Raw genomic sequence first — 23,527 nt, forward strand, 5'->3', positions numbered from 1 at the left:
GTTTGTAATGAGCACAACGTAAAAACAATATGTTAATGGCTTATGAGCGAACATGTCAAAAGACCAGTTATTACTACCGGTTCAAGAAATAAATTGTTTATGCTATCTTTTCTTTGAACGAGATGGCAGTACAGAAATTTCGCAAAATTTTGCTAGCGTAGCACAGACAACAACTTGTACAGTCGCCATGACAGCCATCGATCCTTCCAGCAGTTTTGTTCCTATTTCGCTGCAGCTTGACGTCATTGTTGTCCACCGGTCCGGTGAGATTCGGAATATGCAGTACACATTTATCTGCTATGCTACACTGATTTGTAGGAAACAAGCAACTGCTAAGTTATGAAATCTGACAAGAACAGTTCCAAAAAGTATTCCCATCCCTCCCATAACCTAGGTGGATATGAATCTCCAACAATTTTGTATAGGTTTCACTGAAACAAGTTTGCACATCATAACCCCCCCCCCCCCTTTATCAGTGTCTCAAATGACGAAGCTACTTCACAAAGGAAGAATAAGAAAACACGTTTCCTCTCCAATAATCTTTGTTTCAACAGACAGGGCAGTCAAAACACTTAAACACAAAATAATATTAACATGATATACATAATATAATATATATATATTTTATACTCTTACTCTTCCTGTCAGCTAACAATGCTATATTTTCATCTTCTAAATAAAACAATCTACTATAGTTACACCACAAATCTATGGACAACCACTCACCAGAACTAACCGAATACTGTCGAGGTACAATCAAATCATAGTACAATTTCATGGTCTCAGATACTCTCACCATGTACGTGTGGAATTTTGTATAAAGGGTTCCCCAGTTTATATACAAAACAAAATAAAATTAAACTGGACAGAACATTTCAAAAAGCAATTACTTACAAAATATACACGAGTTCAAAATCTTCCAGACATAAAATGGAGAAAAACTTCGTCGTCTACACACTACTGAAGGTGAATCAATGGAATGTTATGAACCCAGTAATCAGCTAAAATAAGTAGCTTTGTGACACATAATGATAATGTATGAAGAGTTAAGTAGGAATGATTCTGAACAACCAAAATGGACAACGATCTAAAATTATGCATATCATCGACAATGGTTTTGTAACAATTAATATACAATTTATACACCAAGTTAACAATGTACAATTATGTTCCATATTGCGTTTAAGATGAAATGAATGTTGCAGGAGATCATCATCACGTTTCAATACCTCCTTCCTGTGAAATGTATTACTGTACTTGAAACTGAGTATTGTAAATTATACTTAATTTGAATCTGTATTCAACACCTCAAGCATCGGCCAAGAAATACTTAAATGCAATGCCTTCTTTTCTTTGTTTACAGATGTTACAAATTTAGTTCTCTATTAATTCAGTACCCATGAAAAAAAAAAAACCTTCGCCGTCTTTGATAGCACAAACTTACGTCCCCCCACCCCTTTGTAAACAAAGCCAACACTCAAGGAGTTAAAACAGCATTTCGTTCATCATGGCATTAAATTGGTTAAATTTGATGTAACATCATTTTTCCTTTTTAACCAAAATACTTATAAATATAATACTCGGAAACCATGGTTTAAACAAATCTTTTCAGATGAAAACGTTAATATTTTCCCGAATATGCTCCCTTTAAAATGAAGTAAACTGCCTATATCTTCAATATAAACATCAGACAGATTATGAGAAAGAAACCATGGACCAAAGCTATTTTACAATCTGACATGTCTGTTACTAATTCTCTGATCTTGAATGACTGGATTTAATACAGAAATGTCTACTTCGCAGTAGTATGTCTGGAGTCTCTTGGATAAAATTCTGCCAATGTAGCAGCTGGAATACGCTTCAACATTTCTTTCGGGAAGATACGAAGGAGTTGCCATCCAATGTCCAGCGACTCAAACACTGTTCGATTTTCGTAGTTACCTGCAAAAATATCACTTGATTACAGAGATATGTCTCAAGCGGCCATAATAAACATAACATACTATTTTGTCATGGTGCACAATGTAAATGTGTGACTAACAGTAATATAGCCATGGACACAAATGTAGTTTTTCATGTTATCAGTTATATTCCTTTGTATGATACATAACCACAATCTCTCAATTAATATCACTCAATAAAAGAATTGTATTCCAATGGATACCATCCCATTGTGGATTCCTGGGAAACGAGAATGTGGATGCTTTAGCAAAGAAGGGCATCACTGCTACTTACAGACCTGTTACTGAATCTACATATTACTCTGTGAAAAGCTGTATTAAATCTACATAATTAGACTTCAACAAACAAAATTTGATAACACAATCACAAGGGAAAAAATGGAACTCTCTGCATCATAATCCACAGTTAATTCCCGATTTACCACGAAAATCGTCTGTAGCTGCATTTAGATTGGTAACAGGCCATGATTGTTTGGCCAAACACCTGCATAGAATTGGAATATATGTCCCTTAACTGCCCATTGTGCAACTCAAACCAAGAAATGGATTCGAAACACCTCAAAATCTGTGTGACCATGTTAATATCTTTGAAAAATATTGGAGTGCAAGAGGTCAAATGACTTTATTGTCAAAGCCTGGCAATAGAAAACAACATAATATATTTCACATTCGATCTGTTACTTTGAATTGGTGACAGCGAGATGAGGCCAAGGATTCGCCATACATTATCTGACATTTTCCTTGGAAAACACTCAACCAGGTGGGAACCTGTCCAAGCAGGAATCGAACCTATGCCTGAGTGCAACTCTGGATCGGCAAGCAAGCGCATCAGCCAACTGAGCTATGCCGGTAGCAACAATGTGGGGTTTACTTCACCTGATTAAAACTTGGTACTAAATTTCATTTCTAAAGAGGGGCATCTGTTCAGCAGAACTGTTCAATTAACAGGGTAAGTATAAAAGATAGACATGTTTGTACTGTTCCTATTTTTAGACAGGAGAGGACGACACCAATGCTATCCAGCAAAGCAATTAGAAACCAAGTGATATGAAGGTCATTTTTAATAATTTTACCGCATTAAAGTCAATTATCATATGATCCTATTACATGTCATAAATTAAGTGTGACACTAACCCTTACTTTAACTTTCTTTTAGAGAAAACCAAACTTCGGAATGATTCACTCAAAAAATGCCACAAAGTATTTACCCCCTCCTCGAATAATCCCCCTCCAAGACTTCCAGGACATGTTTCTCAGAATTTTATTTTTTGCGCATAATTTTTCCCTCTTGCTGTAAACAAAACTGCACACTCCTTTTCTCTTAAAGAGTGTCTTTCGTGAAGATTCCAAGTATCGAAAAAATAAGCATGGAGAAATCCAAGGTCTTTATTTATTCCTTCTACAATGAAAAATGTCTAGATTCCTCTGATGACAAGGAAGACGATTTAAACTTCTGTCCATTGAAAGTATTGCAGTGTCAAATATATCTACGTTTCTTTCCCTCAGTGATACAGATATTTTATGCATTAAATTTAACATCATGATCTCAGATTAGTCACGGTTACGTTAAAGACAGCAGAACTGATATACAAAGAAAAGCCACAAAATTGTCCATAATTTCTGAAATTGTTAATATATTTGTAGCTATTTAGTATTCAACATTTGATTACGACATGAATTGTTAGATTTTTTTTTTAGTTTGTTATTTAACGACGCTATATCAACTACTAGGTTATTTAGCATCGATGAGATTGTGATAGTGAGATGAGGCCGAGGATTCGCCATAGATTACCTTGCATTCACATTACGATTGGGGAAAACCTCGGAAAAAACCCGACGAGGTAATCAGCCCAAGCGTAAATTCAGACCGGCAGGCAAGCGCCTTAACCGACTGAGCCATGCCAGTGCCTGTGTTTGATGTTATTTATGACCAGATTATTTTCGATATTTTGTAGTTCTTGAGTAATTCTCCCCCTCCAAATTTTGAGAAAAAGGGGGAAATTACACGAGTACATATCGCACTTAAATTTGGAGACACTTAAAACAGTGTAAAAAAAAATTTACCTTGAGAAATGAAGTTCTTCTCAAATTTTGTAAGGAATTCCAGATATAGCAAATCATCTGGTGTGAGAGCTTCTTCTCCAACCACAGCCTTCATGGCTTGTACGTCCTTACCAATAGCGTAACATGCATACTGTAAAGAAAATACAAGAAAATAGTATGACAAAAGGGGACAAATGAATATAATAAACTTTACACCATACTTCAGATATCTGAACTAGTTCAATGAGCACATCACATCAGTAAAAAGATAACCTCCATTATCTTCAGATAGTTATGTCAATATGTATACAGTATACATAAATATGGAGCACAGCTCTGCAACAATGAATATTTACCAGTTGGTTTGACACATCTGCATGGTCTTTACGTGTCATTTCGTCACCGATGGCAGACTTCATCAGACGACTCAGGGAGGGCAGTACATTTACTGGTGGATAAATCTGTCTGTTGTGAAGTTGACGATCAACGTATATTTGCCCCTCTGTGATGTATCCGGTCAGATCAGGAATTGGATGAGTAATATCTAAAAATAAACAAATATTTCGTAAGAAACTGTTACATACTCATACTATAAGGATTTATACAGGGTTAGTTAAAAGTCCCGCACCACCTACATAACTTTTGAAGCATGTGATTCAGTGACATGAAACTTGGTATGTGGGGATAACCATATGCTAAGAACTCAATAATGGTATTACCGAGTTTTTTCTACTTCCATTTAACCAGAAATAACTCCAACTCTCTTATTTTAAATGGAACACCCAATATATTTTTTTTTTAATTTTTGAATAGTACTCATTAAGAGCTTTTCAAAAATTACCTACACTTGATACTTCTGTATAAATTCAGTGTTACTAAGACAAGGAAACAGAAAAGTGAATCGAATATTAAAATAATAAAATACTTCTTCCTTAACAAAAACAAAACAAAGCCAGCTCATCTTCTAAATTATGTGTTCAAATTGGTAGCCCTCAGCTGCTTTACAATGTGTCACTCGATCATAGAAACCATTTAAGGAATGATTTAACCAGGCTTTAGGAATATCTTCCACCACTTCCATTTTTATTTAGCAACACTGAATTTGTACAGAAGTATTGTAATTAACTTAACAGCACCTCCCATAGAATTTCGTGTAGACTCTTGCTCATACTAATGTTCTAACAATTGCAAATTTATCGGACATCAAAACAACACATATCAGATTAACATTCCTTCTTACCATCGTTAGGCATTGTAAGAATGGGAATTTGTGTAATTGACCCATTACGTCCCTCTACACGACCAGCGCGTTCGTAAATTGTGGCCAAATCTGTGTACATGTAACCAGGGAAACCTCGTCGTCCAGGCACTTCCTCTCTGGCAGCTGAGACCTAGCAGAGAAATACAATGTAAGTATATTTCACAAAATTGAGATCTTTCCTGTGACAGCAGCTGAGTAACTGCTTTGCCAGATTTGTGATGCACAAATACAATATTTCCTTAAAAGTATATCAAAATGTTACATTTTACCACTAACTTAATGAATCCCCCACACACATATTAATTTATTAAAGTTCATTATTTGTGTCCTTCTTTAATGTATTTTAATTTTAAATGTTCTTCAAGCCACGATTGTTTTCATAGTGACCTTGCTGTAATTTGTTTATGGATGAATCACAGCTGCTATCACCAACTCAACATTCCAGTGCTTCAGTTAGCAGAATGATATCACACCACCAGCAACAAAATACAAACATTATTCTTTATATTTTCTGTACACCCCAATCACGCAAGTGAAGTGGGTAGGCATTAGACACACATTTTCTGTACTACTTTTCATGTTTATAGTTCCGTACTCTTTTAATGTAAGTTTAACATTATGACGAAAGTGCCAGAATAATGTTGCTTGTTGCAATAATCCAGTCCTTTCCATCTCCTACTCTAACCTTCATCTTTCTTGGTAATCAATGATAACTACATCTTTTCATTTCGTTAGTTGTTTTTGTTAACATGTTGCCAAAAGTATAAAAATAGGAAAAAACCAAACAGTTTTCTGCATTATACGTTTTCAGGTCCTAGTTATCATTAGCAGTGAAGGCATGATGTAGCAACGCCAGGGTGCAAGGTGATAGCGATTGTAAGTTAATTTAAGAGCAGAATAATTATCTCTATACACCATTGAATACACCCAATAGAGCACCCAGGAATGTCTTGGGGGGGGGGGGCGCAATAAAACGATATGAGAAAAAACAAACACACACACACATCCCCTATCCCCCTCGTCCCTCCATGCGCGCTGCTTTTTTTTTATTACAAAACTAAGTCCAGTCTTCTTGGCCTTTTCTTTAGTTTGTTAACATCTCAAATCTTGCGGAAAAACTGTGATGTCACGACAGATGTCAAATCAAACCTACATGTATGTGAATCATTTCGGTGAAATTATGGCTAATATAATTATATGCTATCAGTGCTTAAAAACTAAGTAAAAATGTTGTTGTTGTTGTTGTTGTCTAGTGCCTTGCATCTGGCAATGAAGCCATTAGCAGTCGTGCTTTCCAATACTTTTGAACTGTAGTTTCTTCTGATCTTAATGCTTCACAGGTCTTCAAGTGATCTTCATTCATTTCTGCTGGATCGTTACACAAGACACATATTGGTGAAGCTGAGATACCTATTCTGTAGAGATGACTTGCTAGACAGTCATGATTTGTCAATAGTCTGAAGGCTGCAACTGCTGTTTTCCTTGGTCTCTGGGGGATTATATCTGGGTTGGAAAGTAGTGTAATCCATTTTTTGTCTTTAGCATTTGATTCTATTTCTTGTAGGTATGAATGAGAAAATTTTGTAGTGATCAAGCGTTTTATTGAGGAATATGAGAAATTAAATTTAGGCTTTTGTTTTATTGTTGTGCCTTTCTTTGCAAGTGTGTCTGCGGTTTCATTCCCCATGACTCTTATTTTTGTTGACTTCTTTGTAGCATTGGAACATATTCCCTGAATTGCAGCTTTAGAATCTCAAAGAATTACTGTCTTGTTATATTTATTTAAGGGAAGATTTAATAATTGTCGGAGGGCAATGTGTATAGCCTCTATTTCACCATCATAATTTGTTGTGTCTCTGCCAACAGAATGATAAAAGGAAAAATGTGTACATGTAGCTCCAGCTCCAGTAAGGTTTTCTCTGGTGGATCCATCGGTATATATGTGTAGCCATTCTTCTGTAGGGTATCTAGTATTGATCGTTTCCAGTGCTAGATGTTTTTGTATTTCTTTTGGTGTGTCTGATTTACTTATTTCCTCTGTTAATTCCAAACTGAAGGTAGGTTGCAATAATTCCAATGTATTTTCTCTTATGAGTAAATTTTCTCTGGTGTTAGGAATGTTCAATTTGGATTTAATCTGTGTTACCTTTTCTAGGAAACTACTATGAGTTTTAAGGATTGAGGAAGGGAGGTTCTTTTCTGTCCATTTAGAGTTTGGCAGTCGTAACATTTTCTCATGTTGGAGCAGTGCTTGTTCTTCTATTTTTGTTGTTATTGGTGGGATCCGAGTTAAGGTAAGCATGGCATCAACAGGTGTGGATTTAACTGCTCCAGTGATTAGACGAAGAGCCTGATTTTGTAGTTGTAAAAAATGTTACAGCGTAACACTTTGGGGGGTCTAGACCCGATGTACCCTCCTATCGGTGCGCCCTTGAATACACCCATGCACTTTCTGTTTATTACTACCTATATCACAGCTCTTTCAACACATTAATATTCCTGCAGTTTAAAATACAAAATATTTAACAATTATAACATTCACAAATAACTTTATCATTCATTACTCTATCTCAGGGGCGTATACTGGTTAAAGGGTTTGGGCTACCGCTGACCCTATTATTACACAAAATATATCTAATAATTACTTTAATTTTAATTACTATGGTAAAACTAATAATACAAAATTATTACATTATGTTATATTATAAACTTTTTCTTTTGTAATTTCCTTGGGCTACCGCCGGTAGCCCCGGTAGCCCGCAAAATACGCCCCTGCTCTATCTAAGGTTTAAATGAGAAATATTTAAACAGCTACCTAAAAAAAAAAAAAATTCAAGGAACTGGATATAAGAAAGGAGAAGCCGAAGCATCAGTGTATACAGAAAAAAAAAAGATTAGATGGAATATTTTTGTTCGACAAATGCTTCAGCTTTTAGAGAACTGTGAAAAAAGAAATTTAAGCCTTGGACATTTCTTTTGTAGAAATTAAACAACTTACAGTATTCAATAATATAAAATCAAAATAAACTACATTTATAAATAAGAATTATTAAAACTCACTTCTCGCAAGGCCTCAGCATAGGAGCTCATGTCTGTAAGAATAACCAGTACGTGCTTCTCACACTGATAGGCCAAGAACTCTGCAGAAGTCAGAGCCAAACGAGGTGTAATGATACGTTCGATGGTGGGGTCATTGGCCAAGTTCAAGAACAAGCACACATTTTCCATAGAGCCATTTTCCTGAAATCAGAATCATATGAAATTCTATTACACTGAGAAAAACGAATAAAATTCATTCTCTCTACTTAATGCCCAACAGCACGTAACATACCTCGAAATCCTGTTTGAAGAATCTGGCTGTTTCCATGTTCACACCCATAGCAGCAAATACAATAGCAAAGTTGTCCTCATGGTCATCCAGCACGGACTTGCCAGGCAGCTTAACAAGACCAGCTTGACGACAGATTTGTGCTGCAATCTGTGAAAACAAAGCAGCCACGTCAGCAGTCAAAAGATGTTCACTTGATTCTGTTAAGGCCTAACTTGCCACAAACTCAACTGGATTTAGATAACTATGTAACATCTGAAAATTACGCATTTTTATATTGTTACTGCTGTGGTAAAAATTCGTTTAAAAACTGGACTGATTTATACAGAATGACTGTGATGCTTTTGTCGAAGTATTTTTTAATTTCCGAGGATTATTTTAATAAAAGTTTTCCAAATTTTACAAGAACATATGCGAAAGTAATACTGTACCAAAGGAAGGGACAAAGAAAATATATTCTCTCAGTTCCGGTAATTTTCTATGAAGATAAAGCACTCTTTAAATAGTGTTAGAAAAAATGAGTGCATACACAAATCATACACACATACAATAAAATGGATGGCAACTGTCATTCAGAGTTTTAGATCCGATTGTATAAACCATTTAATCTTAGATCAGAGGTTAAATTGATCCTCGTTCTAGCTGAACTTGGAATTTTGTGTTGTATAAAGTCTAATCTGAGATTAATTTATCTTAAACTAAAGCCAACTTTGACTGAAGAAATTTCTCCGATTAAGTTAGATGATCCAAGCTCAGTTATTTCTTTTCTGTTTGAAATATACAAGTGACAGATTGTGCAAATAAAATATTCATTATTATTAATATTAATAGATATGGTAGGTACATTTATATATATTTCTTTCAATTTCTTGCCTTAATACACAAACAATCTTATATTTTATAAGGCTCTATCGTGTTCAGCAGTATCAAATAACATAACCTATAATTATATTATGTTTATAACAACCATTAATTATTAATGGATATGATAGGTACATTCATAAATTTTCAATTAACTGTATTACTAAACGAAAATTGTCGTTTTATAAAGCTTTATTATGTTTAGCAGTATCAAACACCATAACATGATAACAACTTGGAGAACAGACAACCTTCTTCTTATTGTCCGCCATTATTTACATTGCACAAGAAAACCAGTGTCTCCAACAGAGTGTACGGAAAGTCGCCAAAAAGTAGTTGTAAAGTCGCTAGATTTCTCATTATCAACAAAGAAAGATTAAATTTTGTCACTATGGGGTGCTAAAAAGGTCACTAAATCCCTATTTAAGCAATATAAAAGTTAAAAGAAATTGTTGTTGAAAAAGAGTTAAAGTCGCTAGATTGGCAACACTGAACAAACCTGTATAACATGGTCCGCGCATCATACATTTCACCTGTTTATGCGATGTTACCAAATCCTTTTCACGTGAACTTAGATTGCATTTGAACCAAGGTGATTTGATCGCAGAAAAGTTTTATACAATAGAAGAAGTGTCTGAACTCGGTTCACTTTTCGATCTTTGATCAAAGTTGATCTTTAGTCAGGGAGTTTTATACAATTGGGCCTTAACATCATAAGCTGACTTTGTATAAAAGTATTTCATTTAAAGACGCTTTCAACTACACAGGTTATTCAGCATTATAATTCAACTGTAAACCTAAGACATGGGCTTCCCAGCTTTATTTCCCTCCCAGTGTGAGCCATGCTAAGGACTTTATCGTCCTTTAAAATTCATTTCCCTCAGCTTGATTTGAACCTACGAACCTTAGATTCAACATGGCAGTCACTTAACCACAAACCAGGACAGTTAACTTTGTAACAGCCTGAAAACATCCCCTTATTTACAGCATATGATGGTGTATCAGGATTCACAAAGTAATGTATTAATATGACTGGTAAAGTCTTGGAAAATGCAGCTGTACAGTACTGCACGTAAAAAATAATATGAATACAAACTGAGCTCACTTTCATGGATTTCTGCTTTTTTTTATCACAAGAAGTTTTATTATTTGAGCTGTGCAAAACATACTCACTTCATTATGTGGCAAACCAGCAGCTGAGAAGATAGGGATCTTCTGACCTCTGGCAATAGAGTTCATTACATCAATGGCAGAAATACCAGTCTGAATCATTTCTTCGGGGTAAATACGAGACCAGGGATTGATGGGCTGTCCTGTAAGCATTGAAATAATACCACATTATGTATTTCAGTTCCAAATATATTCATGCATAAAAAATTGTCTCCCTTTAAAATAAGCGTGTCATTTTTTTCTGCCGAGTAAGTCGCCATCTGCCTTAATGATGTAAGAAAATGTAACAAACTATTTTATGGATGTGTGAATTTTTTCATTCATCTTTCGAAACAGATCAACAAGACAAATAATACGAAGTAAAGCCTGTAGTGTTCATATTTTTAAAAGTAGTCTAAAGGCGAAGACAGACAAAAACTTGACTTCAAAATATAGCTACTATAGTTGCGAGGCTGTTATTCCCGGTGTGACTCCTCCTCTTTGCTTACGTCATAGAAAGTGAAGGCTCTATAAAGTCTAGGTAGGTAGTATCGTTCGCCATTTTTGTTCTTTCGTTGCCAAGCTAACCGACGAGGGATCTATTTGCCACACCGTTAAACATTATCATGTTGTAGCTCCTATGATAATAAATCAAACACACTGTAATTCAGCAAATAATTGAGCGGCAAATAACGTCCTCGTGTGCTTTCTGCAAATGCCAACGAAAGAGCCAAAATGACGGACGATTATATTAAGTATTTATCGAGCCTTCTTTATCTTCATCAGCGAATTACAAGACGCACATGTTTAAATGTAGCCGACCTGCAACGTGATTTGCTGCTGGAAATAAGAGCGACAGGACTATAGTTTCCAATTTAATGAAATGGCTAAACAGAAGTGACCATGTTGCTGTCAGTAGAGGCTCAGTTGCGACATAGATCATTTCTCTTTCCCCCCCATCTTAAAAATTCTTCCCTTCCTTTTAATGATGTAACACTCAGGCGACTCTATGCTTATTTTAATCATAGTGTTAAGACTTATAACTTATGCTCAGTTTGTACCGTACTGTCAGTCTGTCTTACCCTGAATATCCAAATAGTCCTCTGCCAGAATTGGTGGACCCTTGTCAATAGGTTTACCACTGCCGTTGAATACACGACCCAACATATCCTCCGACACAGGTGTTCGCAGGATATCTCCCGTAAATTCACATAGTGTGTTTTTTGCATCTATACCAGAGGTACCTTCAAACACCTGAAAACAATATACAGGTAATAAGTCTCCAAATGTGTAAATGTATACAATATTTTCTCTGTATTTTTACGATAAAATTTAAATGAAACAAATCATGTACAGTACCTAAATAGAATTTCATTATATCAGTTAAAATGAAACTTATAGTTACTACAGATCAGTAACAAAAATACATTCAAACATACATACAATAATTCTTGCACATACCTGTACAACTGCCTTGGATCCACTGACTTCCAAAACTTGTCCTGATCGAATTGTTCCATCAGCAAGACGAAGTTGCACGATCTCGGCATATTTAGGGAATTTTACTTCGTCCAAAATTACCAATGGACCATTTACTCCAGACACAGTTTTATACGCTGAAAATTGCAAAGAAATTATAAGATATATCACATGCTATTGTGTGTTTTTTTTAATCTTACAACTTCTGACCATTTTGTCAAAACTACAATTGACATAATTATATTAGCTTACAGAACAATGAAAAACGTGTCAAATTTTTTTATGTTTACCTACTTATACAGTGACTGACAAAAAGAATGGTTTTGAAATGGTCACTACATCCTGAATTGCAATTAGCGAGTTGTAAGAATCCCATTAGCCCTTTACTGAATGCCATTTTGTCACAATGAAGTAGTGGAACAGTCAACACAATGCTTTTAAACTAGGTGATTCTGTAGTCCAAACCCAGCAATTGTTTCATAAGCAGTTCATTGTTGGTTAACATAGTGCTGTACCCAGTTGAAATTAAATAATGAACAGAGTTAAAACTTTTAGAGACACAGATTCATCTTTAAAAAAAAATACCTGCATGTTCTCTAGAAAATGTTAAAGCTTTGCATCAGAAGTACATATCACCCTGCCATACAACACGCTCCTGCTCCTGGCGTATCCGACCATAAGTTCGAAGAATGTCGCATGTGGACTTTTATTTCCACCCATATAAAATTGTGACAGTGCAAGAACTAAGTACCGTAATTGAACTGCCAAAACCAAAATCTGTGTGCTACGTCCACCACAACATCCTTAATGATAATGTCCGATGAGGCCCACTTCCATCTTTCTGAATGGTAGTTTAATAGGGAAAACAATGACAATAATAGTAAGTAGTCTGTTGAGAATAATGCTGTCTAATCGGTGTAATGTAGGATTGTATGGAACTGAACAAATCAGCATATGTGAACTGAAATTTTTTCACAGTGTTATTTTTTATGGGGAATAAGAAGAGTCTGCCTGTGATTGAGGTTCTGGCTGATATGTACCTCTATTATCAAGCAGTACATCTCACTTGACGATATGGTCAGAGGAAGAACAATTGTTTGTATGCATCTCAAGTCTGATTACTGTAATATTAGGTAGTCAGCGATGTATGCAATGGAGGGGGGAAAGGAACTGGCCTCCCTACCCCATTATCTCCTGGCCTAATTGCCTCATAAGTGGCGTCTTATTGGTATTACTTGTGAGGTTCAGACCTGTCTTCGGACAGTTGACTAAACAACAAGAGCTGAAAAGCAATTTTTGTGAGACCAAGGAGTGTTAAAAAGGCAAGTAACTTGTGAGGTGAGGTTAGGTTACTGTTCTCCAACCAGGAGATAAACCGTGAAAGGAATGTGCTTACTATTGCGTCATCTATTGGAGCGAATTAGATAGATAATATTAGAGTTATAACGTCAGTTTAAAAATCATGCGCTCTCCTGCATATGTTATTTCCTGTATGGAGGGATTAAAAGACCAGGAAATTAACCGTGATCTAATTTTGTAACTAGGATAGTATAAAAATGTGTGTATCAGTGTTATCGTTTGTGCTTTGAGAGATAGCCAATAGAGATACGAGTACCCACGTGTGTGTGTGACCTTATGACATCAACATTCATTCACAGCATCACCCTGCTCTGTGTCATTCCCAGGAGACTTTCTCGTGGTTGGAGTACAGTAGTGGTTTTTAGTTGGTTATTTTACGACGCTTTATTAACTGTTATGGCTACCTAGTGTTTGAGTGAGATAAGGTGATAATGCTAGTGAGATGAGTCCAAGGTCCCAGCATCGCAAGTTACTCAGTAATAAATTTGCTCTTTATGGGTTGAGGGGAAAACCCCGAAAAAATCTCAACCAGGTAATTTGTCCCAAGTAGGACTTGAACCCAGGCCCACCAGTTAGAGATTGAGTCACAACTCTGTGATCCTGTGGATTTTCTTAGCAAAACGGTTTGGGTGTTGCCATCCTGTTTCCTCATTTATCTGTTCGCTTCCTAGTGTTCAGCACCTCAGTTATTTTTTTATCTCCATGCCATCCTGTTGCCTCTATGAAGTATTGCCACCCCAGCTCCATGCTTACTTGAACTTCATCTTTCCATTAAAAAAATGCAGATTCTTATTCATGGTAAGTGTAAAGGGCTCGGGAGGTAAGTCTGCAAACCTAAATCCACAGGCAAGTTCCCTCATGTGTGGGTGGAAAGTATCAAGGCCTCTGACTCTGAGGTAAGTCTTCAGACTTCTAGGACTGCTTGAAATTTTCCTTCTGTAGCGCTCTTCAAATTAAGGGGCAGAAAAAGTAAACATAGAAACGAACGATACTGCGAGCATCTGGACGAGATTTCATTGTTACGTTTTGCAGTCCTCTGTAGGAAAATGGCAGCAACGTATGAAAATTCAGGTTTAAGGAACTATTTTCATACATTTCTCTTAGAATTTATAGAAATTAACACATATTTATAGAATTAACACATATTTTCCATGGATAATCAAACAAAACTACAGATATACTGTTATTTAAAAATGGCACTAAGGAATCAAACGAATGCATAACCATGGAGAATAGTATTTGTCGAGTGATCACATTTCTCCATGGGAAATAACTTCAACGACCTCTTATGCCTTCTTGGTGAACTGTAAGTCTGGGAGGTAAGTCTGAGCATGTATGGGCAATCAACCAATTCAGACATATCTCCCAGAGATAAGTTTGTACAGACTTACCTCCAGGTAAGTCTTTGCATGTATGGGACCCTTAAGTTTGGCTTGGTGCTTAACGAAGTATCACTTAAATCATACAAATATTTTGTTCACAAATGCGCTACCAAAGAGAAGTGATTTATTTATCTACATGGCTTTTACTCAAGTCATATCATATTTACTTGCATATTAGAGCCCGTTTTTCCCCTTTTTTCTAATGCAAAGAAAGGTATATGCATACAAGTAAAAAAAAAAAAGTACAGGAATAATTTCTTAAAGCGAGGTAACAGTAGGTCTACATATAGAAATTAGTTCAAAAATGCCAAATACAGTCACAGTATTTCTATTAACAAATTACAGTGTTTACTATATAAATAATATACTGAACTTCAAAGTTGTAGCAGCAAGAATTTCTTTTTGATTTCCCCAGTAATGAATCATATTGAGAGCCACTGGCGTGGCTCAGTCAGTTAAGGTGCTTGTCTGCCAGTCTAAAGTTGCATTTGGGCGCAGGTTCGATCCCCGCTTGGACTGATTACCTGATTGGGTTTTTTCCGAGGTTTTCCCAACCGTAAGGTGAATGCCAGGTAAACTATGGCGAATCCTCGGCCTCATTTCGCCAAAATACCATCTCGCTATCACCAATCTCATCAACGCTAAATAACCTAGTAGTTGATACAGCGTTGTTAAATAACGAACTAAAAAAAAATCATATTGAGTTCTACTGAAAATTCGCGATCAGCAGTTTTCATTCCATTCTTCTCCACGAAGACAATCACATTCAATTTCAATGACACAATGACACAGACTAACTCGCTCATTGCTCATTTTACATTCACATCTGACATTGATCTCTTTCTCAGAATGACTGACTTCCAGAGAACGGTATGCGAAAACAGAAACAATTAGTAAAAAAAAAAATGAAAGGAATTTGTCTTTGTGCTGTACAATGGTAAGACTAACAGTAGTTTGAGGATAAACAAACATATGTTCCTCTTTGTCAGCATGGATGTGGAGGCAATTGGAGAAGTAACAGGACAACTGGGAAAGAGGCCTGTTTCAGAGGTAGATTTTACCTTGCTACCTTTCCATGAGCATTTGTGAATATATGTACGCTAATTACTGTGCAAAAGTCGTAGACAGAAATTCAGAAACAGCCTTTTATCATACATATGTAGGAGTCTAATACCAGGATATAGTAGTCTTGAAATACAAGGGGTTTTGTATGCTGGGGGGGGGGGGGGTACTAATAAGCGCGTAAATACGATATTTACAAAAGCAAAGAAGAAATTGAGCAGTGACGCCAATTTGGAACCAAAATAAGGGTCAAATACTCATGGGGAAAGAAATTTTCTCATGAAATTTCGGCCAGTATCCGATTGTGAAAGCCAGCTATAACAGTTGGGGGACTCATCGTGCTAATTACACGATACCTCCAATCTGGTTGGATGATCTGCTTAGGCATGTGAACGTGAGGCCAACAGCAGGCTGGTTGGTCTGGGCTCCTAAAGGGCTGTGCCACCACAGATTATTATTATTATTATTATTATTATTGTTTTAAGATTAATACAGACCGAAAATTGTTCTCAAAGTGATGGCTAGCAGTGAGTGGGATACTATGAGTGATGTAGAAGAGGTCACCGGCAGAGAGGCAGGATCACTCAGACGAGGTAAAAAGGATAGTCAGCAGGGAGGATAACAATTAACTGTTTTACACTCCTGATGTAATTACTTTATTACAACATTTACTGTTATTAATGTAGAACTTCAGTCGTTTTCCACTTATGGTTTAGTTTCTGCATCATGAGTGTTGGCAACACATGAAGAAGCAGATGATTTCAATAAAATTAGAGAATCCATTATGTATAAATGTTAACAAATACCGAAGCAACACAGAAGCCAGCAGCAGCAAGCTTGCTAACCAGCAAAAAAAAATATGTACTGTGGGAATTAGGCTTTAGTCATGGCTTATACATTTACGTACTAAAACTATACAGTACTATCTTCCACCTCACATGCTCATGTGGCATCTTAAGCATGCCGTATTTGCAACTAAATGACTGTCGAAATGCATTCCTTCTTTCATGTTGTACTCGTTGCAGCATTGCTAACATATGAGCTCCTTCGAAGAATTTGCCCTGGATCTTAAATACCTTTAAACAAATTGCGATTTTTTAAATTCTAACATTTTTCACCCAAAATTTGGTCCTGAACCATGAAGACATTCTTACAAATTATGTATCATTTCCCTGAACACTCCCTTATTACAATTCACGTTGGTATCATTGTTCATTTCTTTTGGGCAAGATTTGAACTGTATTTCCCAAGGAGTCTGGGTGACTCAGGCAATTTGGATAGGTGACTTCCTTACATCACTGGGTACTGTCGCAGGTCCAAATTTCAAGGAAAGAAATTAATAACAGGCTAAGTTACATAAAATTGTATGTAATAACAATAACACATAGTGAATAGTGAGGTTTGGAAGACCTCCAGTGAGGTGGTTGCAGTCTGTAGAGGATGACCTGTTGAGGAGTGGTGTGGGGGCATGGAGGAGAGCAGCAGGTGATAGGATGAGATGGAGGACAATTGTTGGGGCGGTCAAAGCTGGCAAACGGCTGTAGTACCACGAGAAGAAGAAGAATAGTGAGGTAAAAGAGAAAACAGACAGGACGAATAAATGAGAAATGAGGGAAGGAACGAGAAGAGACAGTAAAGATAAGCGTTCACTACATCGTATCGCACTCCTCGTATGAATCACATGCAAAGGATATTTTAAGTGCAGTGCGTTCACTGTAATGGCTTCACCTCATCGGATTCCCCTATCAGCTGTTTAAAACATGACGTCGTACGATACTGACATTACTGAAAGTAGAGGTGTTGAGGTTAGGTCTATTAATTACGTCTGTTATCGAATAAGAATTTGTAATTGCTTCATGCGTCTTAATTGAAGAGGAAGAAACGAAAGAAATATTGTTTATATAATATATTTGCAAGAAACAACTTCATTACTGTAATGGGAACGCCTCAAATTATATATTCTTCGCAATTTTTTACACGCGAAATAAGTTTTCCGTCTGCCATTTTGGCGCGACACTGAACATGGCACAACATAATAGTAACAGTTGACCAGTTGAAATTGATTTATTAAAGAAGGCCATGATCACACGCATCGGAAAAGTTGCCCATCTGAGAAACGTGGACGGATTTGCCGAAAGGCGATGCGTCCGATACGATGTAGTGAACGCGGTTACATAACAATTACAGCAAAGATAGTCTTTTTCCGATCCATGCGATTCGTCCGATACAATGTAGTGAACGCTTACCTTAACGCCATACTAAATGTCACTTCTCTACCCAAAGCCCCCACTATCCCACACTGTCCTGTAGTGTCTCTGGTAGGGGAAGTCATTGTCCTTCACCTTCCTTTGGTAGCGCAATTGTAAAGAATTACCCAATACGATTTTTTATTCAATCCTTTAATAGTTCTATATACTAAATCGTATGTTTTAATACGAAACCTTTTCTCTCCTCCATGCAGTGCTCTTGCCCACCGCCCTTACCCACCATCTTAGTCAATATACATCACATATATTTTTCTCGAAAGGACAGAACCAGTACTTATAGATATTTAACACACATTGGATATCACTTTGTTATTGAAGGCATTCATTACATGTGAGAACTCATGTGGTGTGTTGGTGTGTATAAATTGAATGTGGTTTCTGTTGTGTGCTTAGAATCATTTGTTGAGTGTTTCACTTACACTGGAACATTTACGTAGACCTAAATATGGTGAAAGTAGTAGTATGTGATGAATATAAGGGCTGAAAATGCTGTCAAAAAGAAGGATAGACTATCAAATAAAACTGGGCTTTTCTGAAAATATAGGTTCGGTGAATATGAGTTTTTTTATAGATATATTATTCAGAATTTTAAACATGTTTTCTCTCAGTTGTAATATTTTGATAATTTTGTCATATCCAAAGTGTATCTTCTCCCAGAATGTGAGAGCTAGGACTCTGAAATTTTCACACAATAAGTTATGGTCGATGTTACTTATGTCCCGCCCACTATAGAGACATAGGCCAATTTTACACATATTTAGTATAACTTGTTGCTTCTTTGACAGGTTAGGTTTGGTTAGCTAGGTTTTTGTTATAGCCTACCTTGCATATGCGATTATAGCGCAACATTGACAGTGATAAACGTGAAATATTCGTTCAGTGGGCATTGGATACTCTACATTCACCAAAAATGAAAAGTAAAACGTTGACCAGTTTTTCTTTAATTTTTCCATTTTGTTATTTTTAAATGTTTTTTTCTTGAGTATTAAAAAAGATAGTAATTATCCAAAATTCCATCGGGCATTTTATTCATGACATACTAAAGAATGGACAATAAAAAAATTAGGGCATAATATTAATGTGTGTGAGAAGATACATTTCATTTTTGTTACATTTTTTTGGAAAATTTAAAGAAAAAAATATAGCTCTAAAACTATTTGAGATTTTGAGTTCAAACAAGCCACAGTTACTTTTAGTGTCGAACTCTCTGTGGAAAAAAAAGTAGGTTTCTAGCATGTTTAGTTAGGAAAATCACAATTTCCACCTCGGTCCCCCCCCCCCCCCCAGATGAAACGGAATACAGTAAATCAGAATAATGTCATGACTTTAAGGGAGGACTTAAAATTGCGGGCTGTGAAAGGAAATAAGTAGCCTACATTGTTTAAGGCTGGTTTAAGTTTAATACTAAAACACATGTACGTTATTAAGATTTTGAAAATAAAACAAACACACCATACGAAAGTTAAATACGGAACGAATAGTTTGTTTATAAAACACAGATTTAATGTGCAAAGTTGTGACTTAGGATGGACTCGTCTCAACAATGTTACAATACAAAATCCGGTTAAAAATGATTTCCTACAGTTCCTTCCATCTGTAGAAATATCAACTATAAAATAAATAAACAATTAATATGCAAAATTATAAACAATCTGAAAAATATTAAAGTCTGACCTCCTTTACCTTCTCGAGTGCTCGGCTCGCCCTCGGACAGATTAATAACTTTTTACCTTTGCGCATAATTTTCCGGGAATAATTCATTTTAATTTTTACCCAAACTTACTTAAGCGTGGTTGTGAAACAAAATCTCGAGTAACTGCCAAGACATTTTCTCTTGTAGCTTGCTTAAATCCTCTTGCACTCGACATCGTTCTTCTTCTACCGTCTTTTCACGTGCAATCACGTGATGGCTGATTAGATGAAAGTATGGAGTGTTCAAAGATCAATCGTTCAATAGACGCCATTTTCATTCATATTCACCCACACTCATGAAATAAATTTACGTAAGATGAGATGGCACGACATGAAACTTGAGATTAAAGAAAATACGATATAACACATAAAATTGTTTTAAAATATCTCATCTTCATAAAATAATAAATACAGTATACAGTACAGGTTGTCTCTGCCAAAGATGAACATATTTTTATACTCTTTGAACTCTGTTACTGTGTTCTTTGTGTTTATAATCTATGACACGCGTCGTGCAATTGGTCTTCTCTTGTTTTTAAGTTGTTAAAAGTAGGGCCTAGGTGTGAAGTTTGGCGAATAAAATATCACGTAAGTATATATTAATCTTATTATATAATAATTAATTATAACCAATTGTATGTATTAAATGATCTGTTACATCCAATGAAATACATATTTATGGCGGTTATCCAGTGTAAACGTACATGAAGGCTGTTATTCTGTAGCTCCTACTCATTGTTAGCATGTGTTCGATTTCTTTTTAGAAAATGTTATTTTACTCATTGTCAGTCATAATCGAATTCGTACGCAACGTTTCACACTATATGGTCGTCCAGAATTTAAGATTTTAAAATAACCTGTAGAAGTATAGCAGGTAAAACTGTGCGTTTGACACCTTTAAGGTTATACTTCCAATTTCTTAATTTGTTTATTTTACGACGTTCTATCAACTGCGATAGTTATTGAGTGAAAGGCTGATAATGTCAGTGCCAAAAGTTACCCAACATTTGCTCTTAATGAGTTATTCCCGGAAAAAATCTGAACCAGGTAACTTCTTCCATCCAGGATTTGAACCCGGATCCGCTCATTTCACGGTGAGACATGTTATTTCACAGCTGTGGACCTATAATTATTTTCTATTTGGTTATCCCAATATTCTAATTAGATTTTCGTGTAATGTTTTATTTATATGTGCATATGTTATTTTCTAGCATTTTTGGATCATAAAGACCAGATTTGTCTGTGTTTGTCGAATGCGCATCATCGCGTTTTCGAAAAGGCACCTTTCAGTGCCAACTATTTTATTTCGGGGTATGGTGAGTGACAAACTATTGATTTGTTCTTGCTTTCGTAGGATGTTGATGCCAAAGAAGAACCGTGTTGCAATTTATGAATATCTCTTCAAGGAGGGAGTTATGGTTGCGAAAAAAGATTTCCATGCACCAAAACATCCCGAACTGGAGACCATTCCAAATTTGCAGGTTATAAAAGCTATGCAGGTAAGAATTTGTAACCTCACCCAAATGTTATTTTATTCTTTACTAAGAGACTGTGTTTCTGAAACCGTTCTTTATAACACTGTAGACTGAATTTGTTGTGTTTCACATTAAAAGGTAAATGTGGCACAACAAGGATATCTGCCTCTGTGCAGTGAAGTACGTGTTATTTTGTGCAAGTTAATATAATTTTCACTATCGTATATTTAATGTGTGTTTAGAGTACATACTAGATTCTGTGTTTTAATTTGTTTTTCCTTTACCAGTTATAGTATTTGTTTCATTTTTCAGTCATTGAAATCTCGTGGCTATGTATCCGAGCAGTTTGCATGGAGACATTTCTATTGGTACCTAACAAATGAAGGTATCAGCTACTTGAGGAATTATTTGCACTTACCAGCAGAGGTAATTGATTATCATATATTTCTTATTCATCATTTCATTGTTCATACAGTTAGGTAATCTTAAAGAGATTCTGAAACCGGAGTCTCTTATACATACCATGCAGAAAATAGTTTCAAGTAGCTTGTTGTTACAATAAATAAAGATTTAATGAAATTTAAAAAAAAAATTAGAAACTCCGAAGCTAAACTGCTTTTGTTACAAAAACTTAACCATGCATCCAATCACAAGCATTTATAGACATTTCAAAGTGTGGAGGAAATGGTTTTTTTTTTTTCTTATAATTACTAAATACACACATTTTTCCTTTTTTAAACATTTTTGGGGAGTGTGTACATGCTGAAAAAAATAAGTTCTCAAGTTAAGAAGTATAGGGGAGAAAGTTCTGCATAGAATACAAAGCCGAATAACTCGTATTTTCTGTATTTGCATCCGTTATTCAAAATATAATAATTCAATTTTAAGACTTCTTGGCGCCAGATTTCTTTTCATCACCACCATGTGTTGTACAGGGGGGGGGGGGTAAAAAGTTTATATACTTCTCAGTAAGGGATTTTTGTATGGTAATACACTGGTCTCAAATGTTGGACTGCTTTCCAGGTAACGTTAGTGTTTCAGAAACAAAAATTTGATCCTTTTAAGTTTTATCTCATTAAATGTGAGAGTAATAAAGAAAATTACGAAGCATTGTAAGCATTTGTCACAAAATATGATCATTGAAGAAAGTGTACTAATTTTGTTACACCTGTTTATTCCTCCTCCAAATGTTACAGTAATATTCACGAGAAAAAAATTTATGGGCAGAAACTTAAATTTTTTATTTGTAATATGTTTGCAACAGATTGTACCATCAACTCTGAAGCGGCAAACAAGGCCAGAAACTGCTCGTCCTCGGCCAACTGCTCCTAGATCAGAAGGATCAAGACCAGCAGAAGATAGAGCTGCATACAGGCGCACACCAGGTGCTTCTTCAGGAGGTCCTGACAAGAAGGCTGATGTAGGAGCAGGCACTGGCGATTTGGAATTCGTAAGTTCCTAGAATATCATTCCCATACAGTATTCCCTAGATCTCTGATAACATTGAAAGATGAAGTGTTATTTTTGTGTGTGATCAAATGCTATCATGTCTACACATTAATATTCATGCTTGTTGAAAGTCTCTAGAACTAGTAATAAGTGGGGAGGAGTTACTCTATTGTAAGGCCTATGTACTTACTGTATCGTCCTTAGTGGTTTTCCATGTTCTGAGATTCACAGGTAACTTGGTCAACAGTGATAGGTCCTATTTCAATCTGTTGATGTTAATACAATGTATCATCGTGTAGCTGCTGCCAAGAGCTCTTCTTTTAAAATTTCAATTCCTGTCATTGGGGGGAGAGGGGGGTAAAATAAATAATTCCCTGCAGTTCTTACCATCAGTAAGATGTAAATGAACATAATATGTATTCCGACTTTAACCATATTTTTATGTAAGTGCATTATTTTCACAGAGTGTGGGATACTGATAGTAATCTCATGTAAATTTCTTTTCTGTTTCAGCGTGGTGGATTTGGCCGTGGACGAGGAGCTCCACAGTGAATGTATATAAATAAAATTATGTAAACTTTTCTATTTGTCATCAATAAATATTTTGATTTGACAGAAATGAAGTTTATTATTGAAATATGCTGGACTATATCTATAGTGCACGGTAAATAAAGAGAGTGTAAGTCGCAAATTACAAGTTTTGAGTAGAGCAAAAGCAAATTTTAAAATGAGGTCCAAAATCATCCTGATGAGCTGGAA

The 23,527-nt window shown here is 35.9% G+C and overlaps 2 protein-coding genes across 2 annotated transcripts; one reads left to right on the top strand and one right to left on the bottom strand.

The window, feature by feature from the left end:
- Nucleotides 1–524: 524 nt before the first annotated feature.
- On the bottom strand, nt 525–20,091 carry Vha55 (V-type proton ATPase subunit Vha55). Its single transcript, XM_069823162.1, has 10 exons — nt 19,936–20,091; nt 12,065–12,219; nt 11,686–11,857; nt 10,628–10,767; nt 8,597–8,743; nt 8,326–8,505; nt 5,245–5,395; nt 4,361–4,548; nt 4,026–4,155; nt 525–1,941 (listed from the first exon to the last, which is right to left on the bottom strand). Exons 1-10 carry the CDS (start codon nt 20,018–20,020, stop codon nt 1,793–1,795), a joined length of 1,497 nt encoding a protein of 498 aa, XP_069679263.1. The 5' UTR covers nt 20,021–20,091; the 3' UTR covers nt 525–1,792.
- A 202-nt stretch (nt 20,092–20,293) lies between these two features.
- LOC138697694 (small ribosomal subunit protein eS10-like) lies at nt 20,294–23,387 on the top strand. The gene is made up of 5 exons (XM_069823163.1): nt 20,294–20,432; nt 21,199–21,343; nt 21,632–21,745; nt 22,584–22,769; nt 23,282–23,387. The coding sequence occupies exons 2-5, from the start codon at nt 21,200–21,202 to the stop codon at nt 23,318–23,320; spliced, it is 483 nt and encodes a 160-aa protein (XP_069679264.1). The 5' UTR covers nt 20,294–20,432; nt 21,199; the 3' UTR covers nt 23,321–23,387.
- Nucleotides 23,388–23,527: the final 140 nt, after the last annotated feature.

The sequence above is a fragment of the Periplaneta americana genome, chromosome 4 (assembly GCF_040183065.1).
Source record: "Periplaneta americana isolate PAMFEO1 chromosome 4, P.americana_PAMFEO1_priV1, whole genome shotgun sequence".
NCBI classification, from domain to species: Eukaryota; Metazoa; Arthropoda; class Insecta; order Blattodea; family Blattidae; genus Periplaneta; species Periplaneta americana.